The sequence below is a fragment of the Chaetomium fimeti genome (assembly GCF_033439085.1).
Source record: "Chaetomium fimeti strain CBS 168.71 chromosome Unknown B0H64scaffold_1, whole genome shotgun sequence".
NCBI classification, from domain to species: domain Eukaryota; kingdom Fungi; phylum Ascomycota; class Sordariomycetes; order Sordariales; family Chaetomiaceae; genus Chaetomium; species Chaetomium fimeti.
In genome coordinates, this window is record NW_026944329.1 from 2,584,509 (window position 1) to 2,605,612 (window position 21,104).

At 54.1% G+C, this 21,104-nt stretch overlaps 8 protein-coding genes across 8 annotated transcripts; 3 read left to right on the forward strand and 5 right to left on the reverse strand.

Annotated features, from left to right (window-relative positions):
* Nucleotides 1–1,638: 1,638 nt before the first annotated feature.
* On the reverse strand, nucleotides 1,639–3,211 carry B0H64DRAFT_19688 (glycosyl hydrolase family 61-domain-containing protein). Its single transcript, XM_062799180.1, has 6 exons — nucleotides 2,984–3,211; nucleotides 2,857–2,914; nucleotides 2,505–2,796; nucleotides 2,218–2,430; nucleotides 1,924–2,155; nucleotides 1,639–1,855 (listed from the first exon to the last, which is right to left on the reverse strand). The coding sequence occupies exons 1-6, from the start codon at nucleotides 3,042–3,044 to the stop codon at nucleotides 1,719–1,721; spliced, it is 993 nt and encodes a 330-aa protein (XP_062664130.1). The 5' UTR covers nucleotides 3,045–3,211; the 3' UTR covers nucleotides 1,639–1,718.
* Nucleotides 3,212–3,613: 402 nt separating this feature from the next.
* On the reverse strand, nucleotides 3,614–6,534 carry B0H64DRAFT_19696 (SNF2 family N-terminal domain-containing protein). The gene is made up of 10 exons (XM_062799182.1): nucleotides 6,026–6,534; nucleotides 5,875–5,970; nucleotides 5,615–5,805; nucleotides 5,517–5,550; nucleotides 5,257–5,435; nucleotides 4,415–5,204; nucleotides 4,182–4,355; nucleotides 3,958–4,108; nucleotides 3,781–3,876; nucleotides 3,614–3,719 (listed from the first exon to the last, which is right to left on the reverse strand). Exons 1-10 carry the CDS (start codon nucleotides 6,430–6,432, stop codon nucleotides 3,681–3,683), a joined length of 2,157 nt encoding a protein of 718 aa, XP_062664131.1. The 5' UTR covers nucleotides 6,433–6,534; the 3' UTR covers nucleotides 3,614–3,680.
* Nucleotides 6,535–7,620: 1,086 nt separating this feature from the next.
* Nucleotides 7,621–10,941, forward strand: B0H64DRAFT_315062 (uncharacterized protein; the record flags this gene model as incomplete). Its single annotated transcript, XM_062800228.1, has 8 exons — nucleotides 7,621–7,914; nucleotides 7,971–8,163; nucleotides 8,231–8,662; nucleotides 8,731–9,375; nucleotides 9,440–9,554; nucleotides 9,611–9,895; nucleotides 9,960–10,647; nucleotides 10,687–10,941. Coding segments are annotated over 8 exons (2,907 nt in total), but the record flags the coding sequence as incomplete, so codon positions are not given.
* A 1,281-nt stretch (nucleotides 10,942–12,222) lies between these two features.
* B0H64DRAFT_381337 (uncharacterized protein) lies at nucleotides 12,223–14,158 on the reverse strand. The gene is made up of 2 exons (XM_062802795.1): nucleotides 12,985–14,158; nucleotides 12,223–12,932 (listed from the first exon to the last, which is right to left on the reverse strand). Exons 1-2 carry the CDS (start codon nucleotides 14,123–14,125, stop codon nucleotides 12,460–12,462), a joined length of 1,614 nt encoding a protein of 537 aa, XP_062664133.1. The 5' UTR covers nucleotides 14,126–14,158; the 3' UTR covers nucleotides 12,223–12,459.
* Nucleotides 14,159–14,494: 336 nt separating this feature from the next.
* Nucleotides 14,495–16,395, reverse strand: B0H64DRAFT_381338 (aldehyde dehydrogenase domain-containing protein). The gene is made up of 3 exons (XM_062802796.1): nucleotides 15,787–16,395; nucleotides 15,513–15,730; nucleotides 14,495–15,455 (listed from the first exon to the last, which is right to left on the reverse strand). The coding sequence occupies exons 1-3, from the start codon at nucleotides 16,242–16,244 to the stop codon at nucleotides 14,560–14,562; spliced, it is 1,572 nt and encodes a 523-aa protein (XP_062664134.1). The 5' UTR covers nucleotides 16,245–16,395; the 3' UTR covers nucleotides 14,495–14,559.
* Nucleotides 16,396–16,414: 19 nt separating this feature from the next.
* On the forward strand, nucleotides 16,415–17,486 carry B0H64DRAFT_19790 (Endoribonuclease L-PSP/chorismate mutase-like protein). The gene has a single exon (XM_062799199.1). The coding sequence runs from the start codon at nucleotides 16,647–16,649 to the stop codon at nucleotides 17,127–17,129; it is 483 nt and encodes a 160-aa protein (XP_062664135.1). The 5' UTR covers nucleotides 16,415–16,646; the 3' UTR covers nucleotides 17,130–17,486.
* Nucleotides 17,487–18,102: 616 nt separating this feature from the next.
* On the reverse strand, nucleotides 18,103–19,120 carry B0H64DRAFT_19759 (uncharacterized protein). The gene has a single exon (XM_062799193.1). It carries the CDS (start codon nucleotides 18,768–18,770, stop codon nucleotides 18,153–18,155), a length of 618 nt encoding a protein of 205 aa, XP_062664136.1. The 5' UTR covers nucleotides 18,771–19,120; the 3' UTR covers nucleotides 18,103–18,152.
* B0H64DRAFT_314405 (amino acid permease/ SLC12A domain-containing protein) lies at nucleotides 18,939–20,633 on the forward strand (the record flags this gene model as incomplete). Its single annotated transcript, XM_062800200.1, has 2 exons — nucleotides 18,939–19,090; nucleotides 19,160–20,633. The coding sequence occupies 2 exons, from the start codon at nucleotides 18,939–18,941 to the stop codon at nucleotides 20,631–20,633; spliced, it is 1,626 nt and encodes a 541-aa protein (XP_062664137.1).
* Nucleotides 20,634–21,104: the final 471 nt, after the last annotated feature.

The following is a 21,104-nucleotide window of genomic DNA, read 5'->3' on the forward strand; positions in this document are numbered from 1 at the left end:
TAACTACTATAGTTCTTTAGTTTTAGTTTAGTTAGTTAGTCTTTTTTATTCTCTTCGCTAGTATAGCTAAGGTTTAAACCTTCTATACTCCACTGAGCATACAGGCCTACAAAGAGGGGGTGTTGAACCCTAGAGTTCAGATTACTAGTGCTGTGGCCATCTGGGGGGCTCTACAGTACTGTAATTGAATTCGTATGGCCTGTAGCTATATACTGGTATCTTGGTTGTGGCGGTACGATTACTGGGTGGCTAGCTATCTTAGTTTGAAGAAGGTTGGTTCTTCTTTTCACTAAGTGTTAGTTTCTCCCGAATCGAGCTACCCTGCACCTACCCTGCACCTGGGTTTCCCAAGCGAGCTACCCTGCACCCGGTTGTTCCCAACCGGCCTACCCTGCACCTCTTGGCATCCCAAGCGACCTACCCTGCACCGGTGGTTGGCTCCCAAGCGGCCTACCCTGCACCGCTTGGCCCCAACCGGCCTACCCTGCACCGGTTTTTAAGGTAGTAGTGCAAGTGGGCCCGGGCACTTCTGGGTGCGGCTGCGAGCAGGTGAGCCCATTTTTAGTCAAACCTATACAAATGAGTTTTGCGGGATTCAGTTTTTTACCACTAAGACCGCTGGGCCGAATTCGGCACTGTGCCCCGGTCGGTGGGTATATGAGAAGGAAGTAGTAAATCCAACTCCAGTGGTTAAGATAGCAAATATAGAGGCATTCCCAAAACAATAGTGGTCTACCCACTAAATTAACCACTGTTATAGGGCCTAGGCCCTGTAATTACTGCTGGTAGCTAAGCAATAGTACTGTGCATTGCTTCCCCAAAGTGCATTGTAAGCCCTGTTAGTGTGTGCACTACAGGGCCTCACCCACCTAAATCTAAATAACCAGAAACCTAAAGTGTACTTCTCCGGGCCTCCATCAATGAGAAACGGCGCGCGGCAGCCTTCGAATAGACAAACCACTACATCAGCGGATGTCTCCAGCAAATTCAAGATCTTAGAAAATCCGAACAGTCCATTGGACGTTGCGAATGGCGCGCCGCCTGCGAGGCGAATCAGCTCAAATGCCGCAAAGGTCCTCAGTTCAGACTCGCTGACCGCCGCTGTCCCCCGGTGCATCAAAGCTGAATAAAACTCTTCGTCGGAAACGGAAATTGGTCCACCCTGGTTGAAAATGCACTCTCCCCAACAGTTCCTTGCGTTGATAGTCTCGGGCATTGCATCGACGAGAGGATCGACTAAGGTCGGATCTTCAACCAACTCCTGCCCAAAAACCGCCAGTACCTGTGCTCTGCGGAAGCCCACCTCTAGTGGTTGGAGAATGTCTCGTCCTGCTGATACTCCCGGCAGAATTTGGCGGCTTTTATCCTCGATTCATGCCATCGGTACAGGGTTCGGATGTTGTGCATGGCGCTTACGCGCTTTCCAATGGCTGATGATCCATTGACAAAATCGTCCCATGAAATCGAAGCACCGCCGTAGATTAAAGTGACGTCTCTCGACACCGCCACTTCTTGCAAGACCCAAACGCGAGAAAACCAAGACAGATCCGCAATGCTGTAAATATGTACGAGGAGTCCGCTGTCTCTCAGATGCTAGCATTGATGTAAGGCGTGTCAGGTGGCGGGTTGGAACTTGAGGGTTACAGTAAGCTATCTATCGTGGTGGGTAGAATATAGCCTTTGAACGAGGAGTGTCCTGCGACGCGACCTCATCCTCATCACGGTAGAATTCGGTCCTGAACCAGCTTCTCCCCGTCCCACAGAGGGCCTCCGGGGTAGACATATTCCGGGTCCAGGACAATCCGCTGGTATCGACCTGGTCCAAACTCTCCGCTTACCCCGAGAAGAGACATACCTGCATCATTTTGCTCGTTTAGAAACTAGCCAGAAGTCATGTGATTATCCGACGAGAAGGCTGCTTACCAGGAGATTTCGTGAACAATGCCTCGGGAATCTGGACGCCGCCCTCTGGCAGGCTACCGGTGTAGTCGCTCTGGACTTCAATCTGGGCGCAACCGGGATACACCTGTGTCTCGCCGCTTTGCCATATCCAGTCCGACCCATCTTTAGGCATGGTGTGCATGCCAATGTTGACCGAATCCATTCGAAGGAGATACTGTCCCGCCGGTGTTTGCTTTGGGATCTGGAATTTGAACTGGGCTCGGCTAGTACAGCGCGCGCTCAATATCCGGAGGCATCGACAAGGGGCAGGCTTACCGGTGGAGACGAGACTTGGAAATCCTGGTCCACAGACCCCTTCCAGAAGTAAGGCGAGGGGATGTCCTCCCGATCGACGTCAGTGACGAGTGTAGCTCCCATCGTGTAAATCTTTGTCCACTTTCCACTTCCGTCATACTCGTGCACATCTTGTCCTTCGGGAACCTTGGAGAGGTGCGCAATTATCGGGCCATTGTGATAGACACGGTCGGGCTTGGGAAGGCTGAGTCAGTTCACCGCTTTGCCTGCTGTCCTTGAAATACAACGGAGAGTTCGAAGTCACTCACTGGTGATGATGTCCTACCAGGGGTGCACACCCCTTTTCCATCCGGGCAGCCGTCCCATTGGACACCTGAAGCCTGCCATGCATCCTGCGCCAAGGTTGTAGACAAGAAGGTCAACTCGTCGCCTGCTTTCACACGCAGGACATCGGTGTCGGCGGCATGGGCCATGTTGTCTCTGCCGCAGCGAACCGACTGTGGATAATCGTAGTCGGCCCATGTCGGACAAACATAGCATCGAGGGTTACAGCCGGTACAACTGGGCCGCTCCAGCTCCTCGAATGGCGCGGTCAAGTTCCTGAGGCACTAGTTAATATTTGAAGTCGTTGTCTATGATGCACGTAGATAGGGTACTTGCCGGATGAACTCAAACGGACGAGCCCATTTTCCGTTCACTGCCACACGGACCCATGCATCTTTCAATACTGTTGCATTAGCATATTGTAATGAAAGGGGCGCAACATTGTTAGTTGGCCGAGGCTTACTATGTCCTTCCACAAGGCTGGTCGCGACCATCAAAATGAAGAGAAGTGCGCTCACGCCCATGGTTAGTATGATTGTGAGCGAGTTGAACCGGGGGATGTCCTACGATTTGAAGGTCATCACCTGGGAGAGCTGAACGTTGGCCATGATCTTATAGCTCAATACTAACGCGGTACCATCTGTCGCGAGGAGCGGCAATGGTCAGCGTTGTAATCCCCCTCGGACTCTACTTTATTTTTAATCAAGGCAACACAAACATGCAGCAAACGTGGAGAAACGAGCCCGGTACTATATACACTTGCCGGATGGGTAAACACGGGGGTACATGAGCCGACTTGACTAGGTACCTTACCTACGGTAGATAATAATAATTCAAGGCTCGCCACAATTCAATCAATTCAATTATAGAGGAATTGAATTGATTGTCTTGGCACTCGATCAGAATTGAATTGATTGCAAGTACCCGGTGGTCAGGTAACCTCAATTCCACTCCACCTCTCTGGAAGAGAGGTGGCGCCAAAATTGCCGGATACCTATCGCAAAATACCCGGACAGGCGGGTCCTGATCCGCGCGTCGATTCTATACTGTAAAACGCGTAGAAAGCGAGACAACTTCGCATTCCTGACCCTATTTTTACCGCATTTTGTTGAAGATTCTCCAATAAGAACAACACAGAAGAAGCAGGGGCATGCAGGCCATCATGGAATCAGATCGATATCCAACACAACCCGGAGATCCTAACAAACCTTACAGTTAGCTCGGGGTTAATCTCCTCGATCAAAGGAGGGTTTTTCTCACATCTAGTGTCCCAGACGCTCCATCTCCATCGTGCGACGCACTATCCAGCGTGAATTTGGCCAAACTTCGCTTCCTCTTTTGAATCTGGACAATGTTCTATCCCACGAGTTAGCAAACCTAAAGAGCCCCTCTAGGTACCTAGGCTTGTTAGCGCCTCGCGCCGTCCAACCAGCTTACCTCTTCGACCGAGTTCTTGACCACATATCTGATGATGGTGACGGTCCGTGTCTGGCCCATGCGGACTGCTCTAGCAATGGCTTGCTCCTCGACTGAGGGATTCCACTGAGGCTCGACGATGTGCACGTAGTTTGCGGCCGTCAGGTTTAATCTGTGCGTGTGTTGGGTGTTAAAGTCGGGCTGCATGCACGTGCTGGTTCGGGGATGCGGATGGGGCTACTCACCCGACAGCGCCTGTCTGGACCGTCATTAGAAGGATGGGCACGTCTGTGGCCTGGAATTCTTCCAGGATGCGGAGTCTGGTGGCGTAGTTGACACTGCCGTCGATTCTCAGGCACCTGCCCTTGAGATTCTGTTCTAATAGGTCCAATGTTGTAACCCAGGATGAAAAGACAAGGCTGAGAGGTTAAGAGCTGGTTAGGACGTTCTTGGACTGTGAGGGCGGGCTTCCTCATACCTTTTGGATCTATACCCGACTTGATTTAGGCGGTTTACCACGGCTTGGACCTTGCTCGAAAGGGTCGTATTCGATGCTTGGTTGGCAGTTAAAATCTCCCCCGGTGACACCATGCCGGGTATGAGCGCTAGCGCTTGTAACTGGGTCCCCTTGGGGGTCAAACACGGCAAATTCACCCTTGAGACAAGCTGGCTGCCGCACTCGGGGCAGATGTCATCCTGCATGACAAGTTCGAACTTGTCCTCGTCTGCTCCGCTGCAGAACTCACAACCTTCGGAGCCAATATCGCCTTCAGTAGTGACATTGGTCATTGGCAATGTTGGCAATATTCCGTTGTTGCACAATCTTCGGAGCTTCGTCATGGCGGTGAACAAAATGTTGTACTTTTTGATTTTGACCTGTGAGCTGACAGTGTCGTCGATTTCGCGCGCACATTGCGCCATGATCATGTTATAGAGTATCCTCTCTCCCTCTTGCAGTGTCACCTCGACCTGTTCAAAACTCGGCTCGGGCAGTTTGAGCAGCCTCTCGTCTCGCCGCAGGCATATCGTTCGTAACAGCTCTCGCAAGTTGGAGGCACCAGTTTGTGGATCTCTCGCTAGGGGTTCCAGAATGTGTCGTTGGAAGATAATCGGAGATGAGAAAGGCTCGAAAGAAAGGAAGCTGAGTAATGAGACGAGGTCGTTGAGACTGTTTTGAATCGGGGTCCCTGTTAGACACCAGCGGTGCGCTGACTGAAGGGCAACCGCAGCTTTGAACTGGGTAGAGCCCTTGTTGCGAATCCAGTGTGCTGCGTCAAGGTTAGTCAACATGTCTGCTGTCTGCCAGAATGTGACCCTTGCCTTCATCAAGCACAACTCTGAACCACATAATGTCGTGCAGGACGCCTCGGCTCTTGTACTCGGCCGATAGAGTGGCATAGGTCGTGAGAATCAGGTCATAGTCGGTCAGGCTGGCAGGTAATGTCGGGCGTCCCTTGCCGTGGAACCTGCATATTTTGAGCGTGGTTGGTTTGACGTGTCTGCCAACTTCGAGGTTAGTCAACTGTTCAAACATGGGACCAGGGGGTAGGGTAAGGTGATAAAATGCAAGCACCGCTTACTTCTCAATTTCTGACTCCCAGACGTTGAGGACCTCTGCCGGACACCGATTAGCATGCCCATCTCGACCGACCAATTTGAAATGAAGCGGGATACTTGCGTGCCGAGCTCACAACAACCAATGTTGTTCTGGATCTCAAGAAGCCTTCTTGGAGCCCAGAGTGGGCACGCCACTGTTCGGCGTGGCTCGAGGTTGCGATAATTGTTGAGATCATGGTAAGGGTTTTACCGAGTCCCATCGCGTCAGCCAAGATTCCGCCGGTGGAATATGAGGGAATGTTGTGGGCTGGTCTGTGTCTGACGTTAGTCGGACTTGAACATGCTTTTGCACTTGCCAGACACTATGGAGCAAGCACGCACGGCATGTTGGTCAGGTTTCGCAACCTCTCTTGCATCCATTGCGAGTGTTGTTGGTTCTCCCTCTGGTGGATGAAACGGAGTGCAGCAGATTGGTGACTTTGCTATGTTAGCCCATGCACCTATCTTCTGTGGCCGGGTACCCATGGCATACTCTGTCAAGTTGGTGAGAAGAGCACCCAATTCGTCGCCCACTTGGAGAGGAGGGCCCTGAACGAAAACAGTGTCATCTAAAGATCCGAGAATATCCTCGACCTGATCCGATATTGTTTTGGCCCTAAGCTCTCTCTCCTTCAAACCAACGAGATATGTTAGATCTTGCATCTGGCTCTCGACCCGGAAGAGCTGGGGATTGAAATAACCCTTGCAGCTAGATTCGAGAAAGAAAGGGTGCTGAAGAAAAGCAGAAATGGTAGATAGTGCGTCTCCAGCGTCATTAGCCTTTGATGGCTGCCCATATACGTTGATGGTCAGGGGCACAATGCCCTTGGTCCTGAGTTCCTTTGGCCCGGCGGCCGCAACTGCCACTTCAATGACAGCTGTTGCTTTTACGCCTACCATTCCGTCAAGTCTTCGTAGAGCCCGAGCGGTGGTCAAGTCGAGCTCAGCAACAATATCGTTGGACCTGGTTGATAGTGCATAATTCTGGCCAGAGTGAACGATGTTGAGCAGATAGAATCTCCGGTCACTGGATAGTAGCAACTGCTTTGCTTTACCGGTAGATTTGAAGCGGGCTCTGGCCTCGCATAGCTAAGTAGACCAATGTCAACAATCGTCATTGTTCTTATTGTTAGGACGGTTCCTCACAGCTCCATAGCAGATAAGGTGTTCGGTCTCGCTTTTGGCATCATACTCGCCGACAGGGGGGGTCGGGGTCCAGTCCATCGGGAGCACATCATCTCGGGTTGCATTTCCGGGACTAGAGACAGAGCGAGTGTTGGAATGGAGGTGGTGTGGCCCTCGAGACGGAGGACAAGAGGGTGGCAGGGGTGAGGTTAGGTGTGTTTCAACCATGGAACCAGATCCAGGTTGAAAGGAGGGCCCGCCGCCGGGATCGGCCGATGACCGAGGCCGTTTGGGTGAGTTTCTTTGCGAGGCACCATCCTCCTCGCCATGCCGCTTCGGAGGCCGTAAAGTGTTGAATTCCATGGCAAACTGGTAAACAAAATCTAATGACCCAGAACAAGTTGCTTGAAGGATCACAACCCGGTTCCCAGTAATAACCATTAATCTTCAATCTCAGGCTTGCCTTTCCTCCGTCTCCGCTCCCCGCGCTCCCCGCTTCGTGTAATTAGCAGAGACCTGCTGCAAAGGTGGGCTGCATGGCAGGATTTCCAAAGCGAATGAGGGACGCCGCTGCCAGCCCCGCGACTCACGGACCTGGAAATTGTGCGCCCAGCAGTGCGCCTGAGGAGTTTGCCATGGCCACCCACCGTAGTGTTGGGGGCGAAGCCGAAAAGCCAACCTGGAAACCGCCAATCACGGCCTACACCGGGTGGTTCGGGCAGAGCTTAGGCAGCCACGATAGCCACGTTATCGCCTGCCAGTGCCTCACTTTCATTTCAGCGTCGAGGTCCTTCAGTTGGAAGGTACCTAGGAACCAAGCACCGACCAAAAGGGCAGGCACACATGCCCCAGGGGACTTTCCAGATTGTTGTTACCACCAGGTTGCCGACACCAGGTTGTTGCTGACGCCGGGTTCCTGTCCGGTTTGCTCCTTCCAAATACTGCCACCAACAATACCACACAATGCCAGCCACTCCTGCCTTGCTCGACGACATATTCCAACAGGCCGTCAGCAGTTTTAAGGCGAGTTTGACTGACAAACAGCGACGTGAGTTCCAGAGCTGCACGCGCAAACATGTTGAGGACACAATCCTGGGCATCCAAACCCGCCTTGCTTCGCAGCGAAAACAGCGGAATATGCACAGAATTTCAAAATTTGTCGAGGGTATGACCCAGCTGGGCAAGGTCATCGAAATCTTTGTGAATTGCGACTCTACCGTCGCCTTTGTCTGGGCTCCCATCAAGTTTGTGCTACTTGTAAGTCGTGTATTAAAATCTATTTTGCCTCTGATTAACCCCCGAGTTGGATGAAGGCTGCCGGCACCTGGGTCGAGACCTTGGACTGCCTTCTCGATACCTATGCCGAAATCGGCGAGTTCCTCCCAGGCCTATCACAGTACGAAAGCTTCCTCAGAAACCATCCCGCCATTGGCGTTCATCTACAGAACTACTACTGCGATGTGCTGGATTTCCACAGGAAGGCACTGCAGGTGTTTTCAAGACCCAGTAGGACTCTTCGATACTTACTTTCCGTATATCTAGCCAAACCATACTGACCCGTGACACCTGGCAGGTTGGAAAACTGCGTTCCATTCATCCTGGAAGACGTTCAAGACGCAATTTGGACCTATCCTGACCAAACTCAAGCGGCATCGAGATCTGTTGTCAGATGAAAAGATCACAGCCCTCCTCACTGGGGCGAGCGATCTCCGCCAGTCTTTTGAGGACAAGTTCGATGAGTTGTCGCGTCAAATGCTAAAGCTCCATCTTGACAACAGCGACGAAGAGTCTGTACGAAATCATGAAGCAATCGACCGGAAGCGCCAGTTTATCCTTTCTAAACTTGACCCGCCAGACTATAGCCTTGACCTTGAAAGGGCATCTACTGAACGAGGGGATCCCACTTCAGGCGAATGGCTCCGAGCCGACGCCGTTTTTTGTGAATGGGCGGATTTGACTACAATGGATCCGCGAGCTCTGTACCTGAATGGGATTCCCGGTACAGGTGGGTGGGCTTGGTCCCGTGTTAGCTATGAGAACATCCTTTCACACGTCTGACTTAAATCCCAATAGGTAAAACGATTCTAGCATCGGGAGTGGTGAAACACCTCCAGCAACTGCGAGAGAGCGGCCACAGGTTCTCGGTTTTCTACTTCTTCTTCAAGCACCATCATCCCGACAAGCGAGACTTTTCCGCTATGCTTCTTTCTCTACTCTCCCAAGCCGTCCTCCAAGATGAGGTGCTTCTTGACCTCATCTACCAACGTCTCATCTTGGCCGCCCAGCAAAAGGTTCGCTCAGTCTCTCTGTTGCGCGAGCTCACCGAACTGGCCTTGAAATCGCAAAGTGTCTGTTTTGTGGTCGTTGACGGACTCGACGAATGTCTTGGCCCGGGAACAATGAAGCCAGAGGATTCTCAAGGGGAAGTCGTCAATTGGCTCGAGGCTCTCACCGTAACATCAACGTCCGGCGGCACAGTTGGACATGGCGACCAACAAGACGACCGATGCACGCACCTGCTTATAAGTGGTCAAAGAAACGGGTTCCTTGAGGGACGGCTGAAACATTGGCCTGCCATACGGATTGATTCTTCGTCCGCCCACATGGACGACATCGGGGCGTATTCTGAGGTAAAGACCCAGCAAATGCAGCAGAGATTCGGCATCGACGAGGCCACCCGGCTAGACATCATTCACAAGATCAATGCAAGAGCCCTAGGTACGTTCACAGTTACCTTGACTAATTAAAGCACGCTTGCTCGTACAGGTAGGCTAACAGCGAGAAGGTATGTTTTTGTATGCCAAAGTCGTTCTGGACAATCTCTTGCGCCAACCCACACGCGGCCATTTCAAGAGAGAACTCAAGGCAGAAAATTTCCCGACGGGCATGAACCAAGCGTATGTTTTTGTCTGGCACGGCAAATGGAACAGTGACATAGCTAATACGGAGCCAGGTACGAGCGGGTGGTGATCCAAATCTTGGAGGGTCAAGATGAGCAACAAAACAAGCTAGCCCGGGAGATCCTGGGTCTAGTCATGTGCGCTGAGCGGCCGCTGATGTGGAAAGAGATTCAGACTCGCTTCTGCATCGAAATCCAGTCTGAGACGGCCGACCCCGATTTCAGGTTGTTGGAGCCCTGCAAGACGTACTGCGGGTCCTTGGTTGAGGTCGGCCGATACGACGGTCTCAGTTCTGGGCCCGACGACTTGGTGAACCTCGTCCATGAAACCGCGCGAACGTGAGTTACTCAAATCCCTTTGGGCGGTAGCGGGAAGAACTTTGGTAACTGAAACGAGTGATAGGTATCTGCTACATACTGGTAGATTCAAACTGGCCGATCTTCACAAGGACATGGCGTTGTTCTGCGCACAATACCTATCATCTGCACCTTTCAATCCAAAACAGGATAGCTCCAGCATCAAGACTCACTGTCTGACTGGCTACTACGGTTTTCTCGACTATGCAGTTGCGAACTGGTGGAAACATGCCAGGCGTCCGGACTTCACTCTGGATCAAGACATTGCCTCAACAATGCGCAAGTTGTTGACCTCCCTTAACTCCTCGTCGGGGAACGAAAGCCAAGTCACCGCAAACGACGTCACCACAACATGGTCTCGAACCCAGGAACTTCAATATGGCGGAAAGGACTGGGAAGCCAAATTCCCGACCGAGAAACGTGTAAAGCCGATACGGAACTGCCTCGAATTGCTATTTAACGGCCCAACCCACCAGGATCTAGAGAAGCTGGAAGAAGTTCGAGGGCTCTATGGTCGTGTGAACTACAAATGCAACAAACCGTGGTGCCATTTCTTCCTCCAGGGCTTCGAAATTCTGCAAGCACGCCAAGAGCACATAGCACAGCACGAACGCCCATTTAGATGCGGCCGTGATGGCTGCTACGGCTTCCAGATCGGATTTTCAGAGGAGCCAAATCTCGTCAGGCACAACAACCGTGTCCACTGCCAAGTTAGCTCTCTGGACTTCCCCCCGGTCGTTGGCAATACCCGCATCTTTGCGGCCGCCACAAAGGGTAAACTCGATGTCCTTCAAGCCTTGGTTGGTTCCGGGGTGGATGTTAATGCCAGGAGCAACGACAGCTTAACTCCATTGTTCTTAGCTGCAAGGGCTGGACATTACCAAGTCTGTCGATGGCTTTTGGAGCAAGGGGCCGAGGTGAACGCTCGCTGCACAAAACACCAAAGAACAGCCCTACACACGGCAGTGGCCAACAATGACTTGGACACTGTTCGGCTGCTCCTCGACCACGATGCAGACATCCTTGCCCGCGAGAGCACCAACGTTAATTCTCGTGATCTGCTTAGTGTGGCGGTCGATGAATGTAACATGGCGTTAGTCATTCTATTCCTGGGCCAGCTAAGAAGACGTAACGATCCGAGTCGCTTCTCGGTTGGTGACAAAATATTGCGCAAGGTCATTGGCCTTGGAGACGGAGCCATGTTGGAAGTTCTTCTCCCATCCGGATGCATTGCAGCAGACGGATACCACCTTATCCACGCGATCAAGATGAAGAACCACAAAATTCTGAAAGACTTGATTGCTCACAAGGACTTTAAAGAACTTTTGAGCGAGAAGTTACTCTTGGTGGCTGTTGAATCCGGGCTTGCCAGCCAAGTCGAGCTCCTGCTGTCAACCGGGCGCATTCAAATTACTGACAACCTTCCCATCATCAAAGCCCTTGGGCTCAAGATGCCACTAATAGCGAAGATCATGCTACTATATCGAAACTTGCGACTGGCGGATGGGCAACTAAGAGAATGTAGAGAAATGGCCCGCCACATGGATCTTGAAGACGTTGCGGTGGTTATTGACAAACTCAGAGGACCCCAACGTGAGTTGTTCTTGTTTAGGCAGGTTCCCTGCCGTGCAAGTCTCTAAAGCTAACGTTCAATTTCCTTTTTCTTTCGCCCAAGCGCGAGACCATAGATACAAAGAGCAGAATCGATCTTGGAAGCCTAGCCAGGAAGGTGAGTTAAGCATCTTCTATTACTTTTCATGTTAGGTTTTAGCTTTTACTAACAGAAGAAAGTACGCATCGAGCTGCAGATCATGTTAGAGGAGAGGTATGGTCGTAGTAACTCTAGTAGCCATGCGTTGCAAGATTACCTACCTCAGCTCATGGTTCTGGAGTGGCAAAACAAGTTGAGGATAATGAGAAGCTACAACCCTTGGTTGCCAGATGACCAAATTGAGCTCATGCTTCTGGAGGCGCGAAGAAAGGAGAGACTGATGAAAAAGGCAAACGCAGAGGCGGCAGAGGCAGCAGTTGGGCTTCAAGCGCTAGATCAAGCACGACAAGAGTAGTAGAAGGATATAGGAGGACGAGCAAGGCCGTTTTGTTCAACAAGCCCAGAGGGTTTGTCCTATGTATGCTTCAAGCAGCTACTTTTGTTCGCCTGATCTATCTTGATTGTTTGCAAATGAGTTGGATTTCGGTCATGACCACCAACCATAAACCGCCCAAGGGCCGTAACACAACGGTCTGGTTGGAGGATGGCGGCTATGGTTTCGTGTGGCTCAAACACCACATTTGCACGCCTACGTCTCATATATAATTAGATAGCTCTTGCTTTCTCACAAACCCTTGTTATTCTATCCTCTTGTCTCTTTCAATGTATCGCAGAACTCCAGATTGTTATTCCTGCATATTGATCAACGCCCTGCCTCTGCCTCAACCGTAAAACACTGAGAAGCTCGAAAGCAGCATGTACAAAGTGAAAAGAATAACAGAACGCCACAACCTCGGTCACCCAATCCCCAGCCCTCTCCTCATCTGGCCAAACCTCACTGGCTCCCGACACTGCCTGGAGACCTCCCTGTGCTGCTGCTCTCGGTCCTTGGTTTGCGACTGGCCAGGTCCTCGCCCTCGTCCAGATCAATGGCACTATCCCGATGCCGCCACCCATCCCAGCTGGCATCTTTGATCTGTTCATCCGGTGACGGAACATGAGCGGCCGCGAACTGCCTTAGCCGCTCCTCAAACCTGTCCTCAAACTCTCGACCTAGCTTGAGAAACCGGATAGCATTCCGAGCTAGAACCCCGGCTCTCTTTTGCCAGCTCATGAACCGCCCGAGTTTCTCGTCCTCTGTCAACATCTTCCCCGCCACCGGGACTTCTCCCAGCGGGAATGGGTAGTCGCTCCCCAAGACAATCCGATCCGCACCTCCCGGACCCAACTTGCGTATGACATATTCCATCAAGTCCGGGTCATGTAGTAGCGAGTCGATCCATATCTGCCCTTGACCAGCTTCCAATCCTGCTGAAGGCGGTGCCGTTTCCCCCCCTGAAATGCTGGGTCGGCGTCACACCACACGCGTTGGTCGCCACCAGATCCGGTCGGCAATCAAACCCGTGCTGTATCCTCCCCAGTAGCGCGGGGAACGCACCCCCTCCATGCGCAAAGCAAAGCCGCAGCCCCGGATGCCGCACCAACAACCCGGACGCCATAATCCCGTGCATAGCCAGCGCCGTCTCACACGGCATCCCCACGAGCCACGAGCTCCAATACCTCCCCCACCGATCCTTATTCTCCTTCCCCAACGCGTACCCCAGCGGATGCACAAACACCGGCACATCCAGCTCCTCACACGCCGCCCAAAACGGCTCCAACCGCTCATCATCCAACATCCCCACCTTCCCCCCCCCTTCATCCCCAACCTCAACACTCGTCCCAACCTGCACCCCCACCATCCCCTCCAACCCCCTCAACCGCCGCACCTCCTCCACCGCCGCATCACAATCCTGCAACGCCACCGTCCCCAACCCGACAAACCTGCCCGGAAACCTTGCACAAACCCCACTGACATGATCATTCAACACCCTCGCCAGGACGCGCGCCGGCGCAACGGGCGCGTCGTAGCAAAACAGCACGGGCACGGTGCTCAGCACCTGCACGTCGACGCCCGCGGCGTCCATGTCGCGCAGGCGCGCGGCCGGGTCGTAGCACGAGGCGGACACGCGCCGGAAGAAGGTGCTGCCGACGTACATGTCGACGGCGCCCGTGGTGGCGTGGTCGGGGGAGGGGCGGAAGGCGGGCCAGGGGTAGGGTTTGGCGGTGGTGTCCTTGGTGGTGGGTTGGGTTGGGTTGTTTGTTGTTGTTGGTGGTGGTGATGGTGGTTGTTGGGTCAGGGAGGCGAGGTCCGGGAGGGAGGGTGGCATGATGTGGGTGTGCATGTCGATGCGGAAAAGGGAGGTTGGGGATGAAGGGTTCCGCGTGGGGTAGCTGTTGTTGTCCGAGGGGGGCAGGGTGGGCGAGCAGCAGAGCTGGAGCTCGTCGTGAGCTGTTGCTGGCGCCATGATGGTGTGTCGAGAATGGGATGCTTGAGTTGTGATAGGTAGGTAGATAGGTTGTTGTGGGAGACTTGCTGTTTTCCTGGCAATTGGTGTGGCAGAATAAGAGAAAGAATGGTGTGACGACTCGCAACAGCAGCAGCAAGAACGATATAACATGCCAAACTTAACGGTCGGTGGTACCTGTGTTGTGGACAACCAAAATGATGTCACGGGAAATCTCGGTGTAAGTCGACCTGCCACAAAGGGGGCTGCCGAGCGGCTGAGACCCACCCGGATCCGTGCCGCTGATCTCGGAAGACGGATCACGGAACGGATGTGGACAATGGCGCACTGTGATTGGCCGGATCTCACTCCGCACCCCGGACCCGAGTTTCCGGCGCCGGCCTAGCTTAACCGCGGCACTGATACCGGGGAGCGAAGGCGGTTGATGCGGGACACATCGGGAGCCAGCGGTTGTGAGAACCCCTGACCTGGCGTTAACCTTGGTAAACACGACAGCAAGAGCCAGTATTCTGAGTGACCAGACTAACATCAACCGTATTGCTATTTCGCGGTAATCAGTACCTCATAGCTATTCAACTCTATAAACATTAATATGCCGGCAAATGCAGCGTCCTGGCGACGGTAAACACGTCCCTGGAGTACTCGCCGCCCTCCCTGCCGGTGCCGCTGTTCTTCATCCCGCCGAACGGCGTGCCGAGCTCCCGGACCAGCCAGCAGTTCACCCACACCAAACCCGCCTCGATCTGCTCCCCGACACGCCTCATCCTCGCCCCGTTGGTGGTCAGAAGCACGGCCGCCAGGCCATATTCACTATCATTGGCAAGACGGACCGCATCCGCTTCGTCGTCGAACGGGCAGATAGTTACGACGGGACCAAAGATCTCGTCCTTCAAGAGCGCCGAGTTCGGGGCCACCTCCGTCAGGACTGTAGGGGGCACCCAGTACCCCTTATTGCTGCATTCTTCCACCGGACAAGGGACACTTCCCAAGTTGAACGTGACCTTCTCCTTGGCCGCCAACTCCAGGTAGCCTCGAATCTTGCTGTAGTGCTGCGCACTGGTGACGGCACCCATTGTTTCCCGAGGAACATATGTCTTGGCCACGTACTCGGTAAAAAGACCGACAAACTCTTCGTAGGCCGCACGCTCAACATAGATGCGGGATCCGCAGAGGCAGATCTCCCCCTGGTTCTCAAAGGCAGCGGTGGCTGCGATGCGAATGGTGCGCTCTCGCGTTGCCGGGGCCATCGAGTCGGCAAACACCAACGTCGGATTCTTGCCTCCGAGCTCAAGGGATATGTGCTTTTTGATTTGGTGGGCAGTGGCACGGCGAATGGCAATTCCCGTTTCGGTACCTCCAGTGAACGACACACCGTCAATCTGCGGCGAAGCAACAAGTGCCGCTCCCGTGGTTGGCCCATCTCCCAAAACAATGTTGACGACACCAGCGGGCAGCTCGGCTTTTTGCAACAGTATCCCCAGAACTATGATAGATGTGAGCGACGTAATACGGACCACCAGACTTTGGGAACCCAACTTACGATACGCGGACATGCTCGTGACCTCACTGGGCTTTGCAACCGCGGTGCACCCGAACGCAATACAGGGCGCAATCTTCCAAGTGAGAAGGTACAAGGGCATATTCCATGGTGAGATCAGTGCAAAGACGCCGGCTGGTGAGCGGTGTTCGTATGTGAGGGCAACCCCGTCAACCATCCGCGCAGCCGTTTGCTCGTGGAGAATGTAAGTTGAGAAATATCTAATCAGCGTCAGAGCACTGCCAGGTTGAGCACACTGCGGACATGGGTGACCTACGAGAAGTTCGAGATGGCCCGGTCGACTTCGATCCTTGCACGCTCGAGCGTCTTTCCCTGATCAATGCTTTCCCACACGGCAAAGAGTTCGCGGTTTTGCTGGAGCAGCTCGCTTATGCGACGAAGATGGCGAGATCTCTCGGTGCGTGTCGTTTTGCTCCATGTTTGGAAGGCAGCCCTTGCATGGCGAATCGCATCCTCGACGTCAACATCTTGTGAACGGGGAAGTCTGGAGAGTAGTTTGCCAGTTTTGGGCTCATAGGAATCGATAAATGTTGTTGCCTCCGACGACGGTAACCCAATTTTGCCTGCGACATAATTCGGCAGGAAAATCGGACTAGGGAGCGACATGATGAACGAGGCTGCCTTCTCGATCGTGTCGCAGCCCCAAATTACATCGGCGAATTCCTCTAGGATTTGCTGAGTCCATTCTCTCGGGCTTGTGTTTATGTCGCCCATGGTGAGCGTGCGTGTGTGATGATGGTGATAGATAGTGATGATGGTTCAGGGTACTTGACCAAAACCAGAATTTAATGTGTAGTTAGGTTATATTCTATGTTCTCCTTAGTTGTTGTCGCTGTCATCGGACCCCGCCCGCCACATTGATGAAGCGTACATCCATGGATGTGTAGTGGCAAGGAGAAGCTCGGCAAAAAGCGGAGCGGATCGCGGATCGCGGGAGGCCGGCGGGGGTTAGCGGCGGCCCATCACGAGACCAACGGCTCGAACATGATATCATCACACCTGAATTTCGAACTAAACAACAGACGATAACTTGAGGTTTCCTGGTTTCCTTGTATTAAGTAAACATTTTCGAGTCATTGCAGGAATTTTCGAATTCCCACCTGTGCAAAAACCTCAATGGCGACCCCCAACGGCACCAGCTTCATCCTCCCCCCCTCCGGGGCGCAGGGACTCGCCAACTACCCGCATGCGCGCACCATTGCCAGCACGGCCAAAACAATCTTCGTCTCGGGAATTTCCAGCCGGCGAGCCGATGGCACCTTTGAAGGTTGTGAGACCAAGCCCGACGGGACTCAAGAGTTGGATTGCGGCGTACAAACGGCGGCGGTGCTACGTAATATCGAAACCGTCATCCGGGGCGCTTCCGACGGCATTTGCGGGCTCGAGAACGTTGTCGACGCCACCGTGTTCTTGGTCGACATTCGGCGCGACTATGCCGCCATGAACGCCGAGTGGAACAAGATCTGGCCCGACCGCACCAAAGCACCGGCAAGGACCTGTGTCCAGGTTGCAGCGCTGCCCAACGAGAAGATTCTGGTCGAGATCAAATGCCAGGCAGTGGTGTCGGAATGGGCAAAGAACCCGTGGGGGGGGTCATGAAGGGGTTGGTTGAAGTGGACTCGATGATTTGCAAAGGGTGGAAGGTTGACTACTGGTACCTATGTCGATCGCGACTTCCGGGTTGAAAACATAAAGGCGGCAGAACTTGAGCCCTCAGCTGTGCATAATGGGGTTCCTCGGGGTCGGAGCGGTCGACCCGCTCATGCTTGCGTTAGGTAGACTTATCAAGAAGTACTACCCCATAAGCAACGTGACAAGTTTGAGACCACAGCACCTGATGTTGAGTTCAGCTCGCTTTCCAATGCTACCTTGGCTGGACGATCAACTTCGGGGGTGAAGAGTGAAGAATGTCCCAGGTAGCGACGGATACCGCTCGGGCTATTCTTTGATTCATTCGTTATCTCAATCAACAGTCTGCCCTGGCGTTATCAGCGGCCAGAGGCATCCAGTGTCTCCACCACTCAAAGCCAAGACCACTTGTCGTTCGGTGGGGCGGATGAACCCGTCATCTTATCTTGTGGAGGGCGAGGCACTTGGAAGTGCGACTGCTCAGCCAGGTCCAAGGAAGTTCTCGAAGCCTTCGGTGCATTAGTTTCGGCGCAGGTACCTGAGTGCTGAGGCGAGAATACCCGATGTTGGGTTGATCAATGCTGCCAGTTCATCAACACCCGTCGGCGGCCAATTCGGTTGGTCCCACTGGAGAGAGCGGCATCGGAGATACCAGGGGCCGACAGCAACGGGCAGGGTTCCGACATGGCAGAGGCGGCTTGGACTGGGCTGAGTCTGGGCAAACCCAATGCCGACTTCACCCCGAGTCAACGCACCGCGGGGTTTCGTTCTCGGCGGCACCAGCTTTGCTTTTCTCACGGAAAATCACCCACTCTGTCGTCCGGAACCGCCGAATTGGGAACGGAATCGACAATTTGAGAGTTCAAGTAGGCACTCTCGTACGAAGATTTTAACTCCTTTCTCTACTGACGACTATCGAACCCGCACACGATCCACAGTCCCCGTGCTTATCTTGCTCGAGTCTTGGTTTTCGGATAGTCGCGGTTGAACCACTCACCCAGTTCCTGATGCAGTGGTGCACGATTGCGCTACTTGGCTTGTGGGCCGCACGATCAGCGTGCTGCATTGCCCAGCATGGATCCTGCACAAGACAAATGGGAAGGATTGTTCAAGGATTGGTTCGTTGCCAATTAGGAAGGTCATCGATTCTCTCACCGACCGGCTTTTGCCCCAAACAGAGACTTGCGACGGCGTAACCCCGGCGATGGTTGCTCTCTGCCGGAGTTTCTCTCCATCCATGATCCATCGTCTTCCCCGGACGTGGCTCCATGGCTGGATGGGTCCGGCAATCCCCGTTCCCATGTTGTGACCCTCACGTGCCTGACGAGTCGCCCGCGACAGAGTGATGCAGTCAGCAGCAGCTCGCCCAACAAGGTGCCCTGCACTCCCTCGCGTGGGAATGGGAATGTCATATTTTGACGCATGCCCTGCTTTCCCTGCAGCCCGCGCCTGCTCCCAGTCTGTCGGCCGGTCCTTGCCACCATCGCACAGCAACCGCCCGGGATTTACGGCCCTCCAGGATCTCAAGCCCTGAAATAACGGCCGGGTACTACCCAACCTCCACCACGCCTCTTGGATCCCCAGCTTTTCCGGAGAGTCGTGGGTCCTCATCGGTTCCCCCGCGTGTGTCGTATCCAAATCGCGCCCACCTGTCGCTGTGGGGTGCAAGTCGTCCAAGATAAGCGACGCGTTCAAATACTTCACCGAACCCTCCCCGTCTTCCTCCCACCAAGCAAGTGCTGCCCGGGTTTCCACCAAGCAGCTTCCCGCCACCTCAAGATGAAGAACGAGGGGTTTGACGAAAAGCCCAGCGCCGACGAGGCGCAGGGCGGCTCGCAGGTGATCGACGGCGTCGTTTCTCTGGACGAAGCCACGCAATTGGAACGCGGTCTCAAGAGTCGACACATCCAATTTCTAGCGCTGGGTGGCGCGTGAGTCCGTCCCTTTTACTCCCATCCTCCAGCGCCGGCCCGGCCTTCTGACACATGATGGAACAACAGCATCGGGACAGGCCTTTTTGTCGGGTCCGGTGCGATTTTAGCCAAGGTCGGCCCGGTACCATTATGGCTCGGCTATCTCTCCATGATGATGGTGGTTTGGATCGTCATGAACACCATCGCCGAAATGACGACATATCTGCCGATGAAGGGCATCACTTTGCCCTACTTCACGAACCGTTACGTCGACAGTAGCCTGGCGTTCGCCTCGGGGTGGAACTATTGGTACGCGTATGCAATTCTGGTCGCGGCCGAGGCCTCGGCAGGCTCCATCTTGCTCAGCTACTGGGAGACGCCAGTCCATTCAGCAGTATGGATCACCATCATCCTAGTCGTCTGCCTCGCTCTCAACATCATCGCCGTCGAGGTCTTTGGCGAAGCCGAGTTTTGGTTTGCCAGTATCAAGATCATCACCATTATCGGGCTGGTCATCGTTGGCATTGTCATTATGGCCGGCGGGGCGCCCGGGGTCGGGGCTATTGGATTCACGTACTGGAACAATCCCGGCGCCTTCAAAGAATTCGTCGGGACGGGCGCGACTGGCCGATTTACCGCCTACTGGACCGCCTTCGTCGGCGCCGGCTTCAGCTTCATCACGTCCCCCGAGCTCATCGGGCTCGCCGCCGGCGAGACCGTCGCACCCCGCCGCAATATCCCCAAGGCTGCGCGCCGCTTCCTCGCCCGCCTTGCCATCTTCTACGGCGTCAGCAGTCTCATCATCGGCGCAATCGTACCCTACGACGACGACCGACTGCTTAGCGAGACGGCCAACGCCAGCGCCAGCCCCTGGGTCATCGGCATCCAGCGTGCCGGCATCGGCGGCCTCAACCACGTCATCAACGCGGCCATCCTGACCTCGGCCTGGTCCGCCGGCAATGCCTTCCTCTACTCGGGCTCCCGCATCCTCTACTCGATGGCCGCCACCGGCCAAGCACCCAAGATCTTCGCCCGGACCACCCGGCGCGGTGTCCCCTACGCCGCCGTGATCGCCACCTGGGCCGTCGGCCTGCTCGCCTACCTCAACGTGTCTCAGAGCGGCGCGCAGGTGTTCCTCTGGTTCATGAACATCTCGACCATCTCGGGCTTCATCGGCTGGATCGTCGTCCTCGTCACCTACCTGCGCTTCCGCAAGGCCATGCACGTCCAGGGCCTGCTGAGCACGCTGCCCTTCCGCACCATCGGCCAGCCGTACGCCGCGTGGGCCACGCTGTTCGTCATCACCCTGCTGACCCTCACCAACGGGTTCCAGGTCTTTGCCCGCTGGGACGTCGGCGACTTCCTGGCCGCCTACATCACCATCCCCATCTTCCTGGTGCTGTACCTCGGGCACAAGCTGTGGTTCCGGACGCCGTGGCTCAGGAACGTGCACGAGATCGATGTCCTCACGGGCAAGAGGGAGATGGACGAGTTCTGCGCCAACGACCACCCGCCGGTGCCCAAGAACTTTTTGCAGAGGATCTGGTTCTGGCTTGCTTAGAGGTTTTGGGTTGTACTGTTTGGACGTTAACCCGGTGTGGTTATGATACCCGAAAGCCGGTTTCTCTGTCCGCGTTGTGAGCGAAAAGCTTGGGGAGTTTGGTAAACAATAGTTAGACAAAATAGATCTTGTCTGAGCAACGTTGCCCCCCGTGTTGCATTCTAGGCGAAGCAAGTGTGAATGGCTGTTGGCAAAGGCATTTCTTGAACGTTGTGATAAAGACCTACTTGACTCAGCTTTCAGACTCGAAGCTTCGGACTTTTACAATGAGTTCGACCCCTGCCTCAACAGTGGAAGCCCACACCCAAACTACCTTCCAACATCTTCGTGACGATGGCTTGAACATCAAGGAGCTTGACTATACCGGGTGAGACGAGATCCTACCTCGTATCAGTAACGAACCCCAACAGCTATTTCCCACCGTGACTGCTGACAAGGTCGAGGAGCTGGTTATCAGCACCGAGACCGATA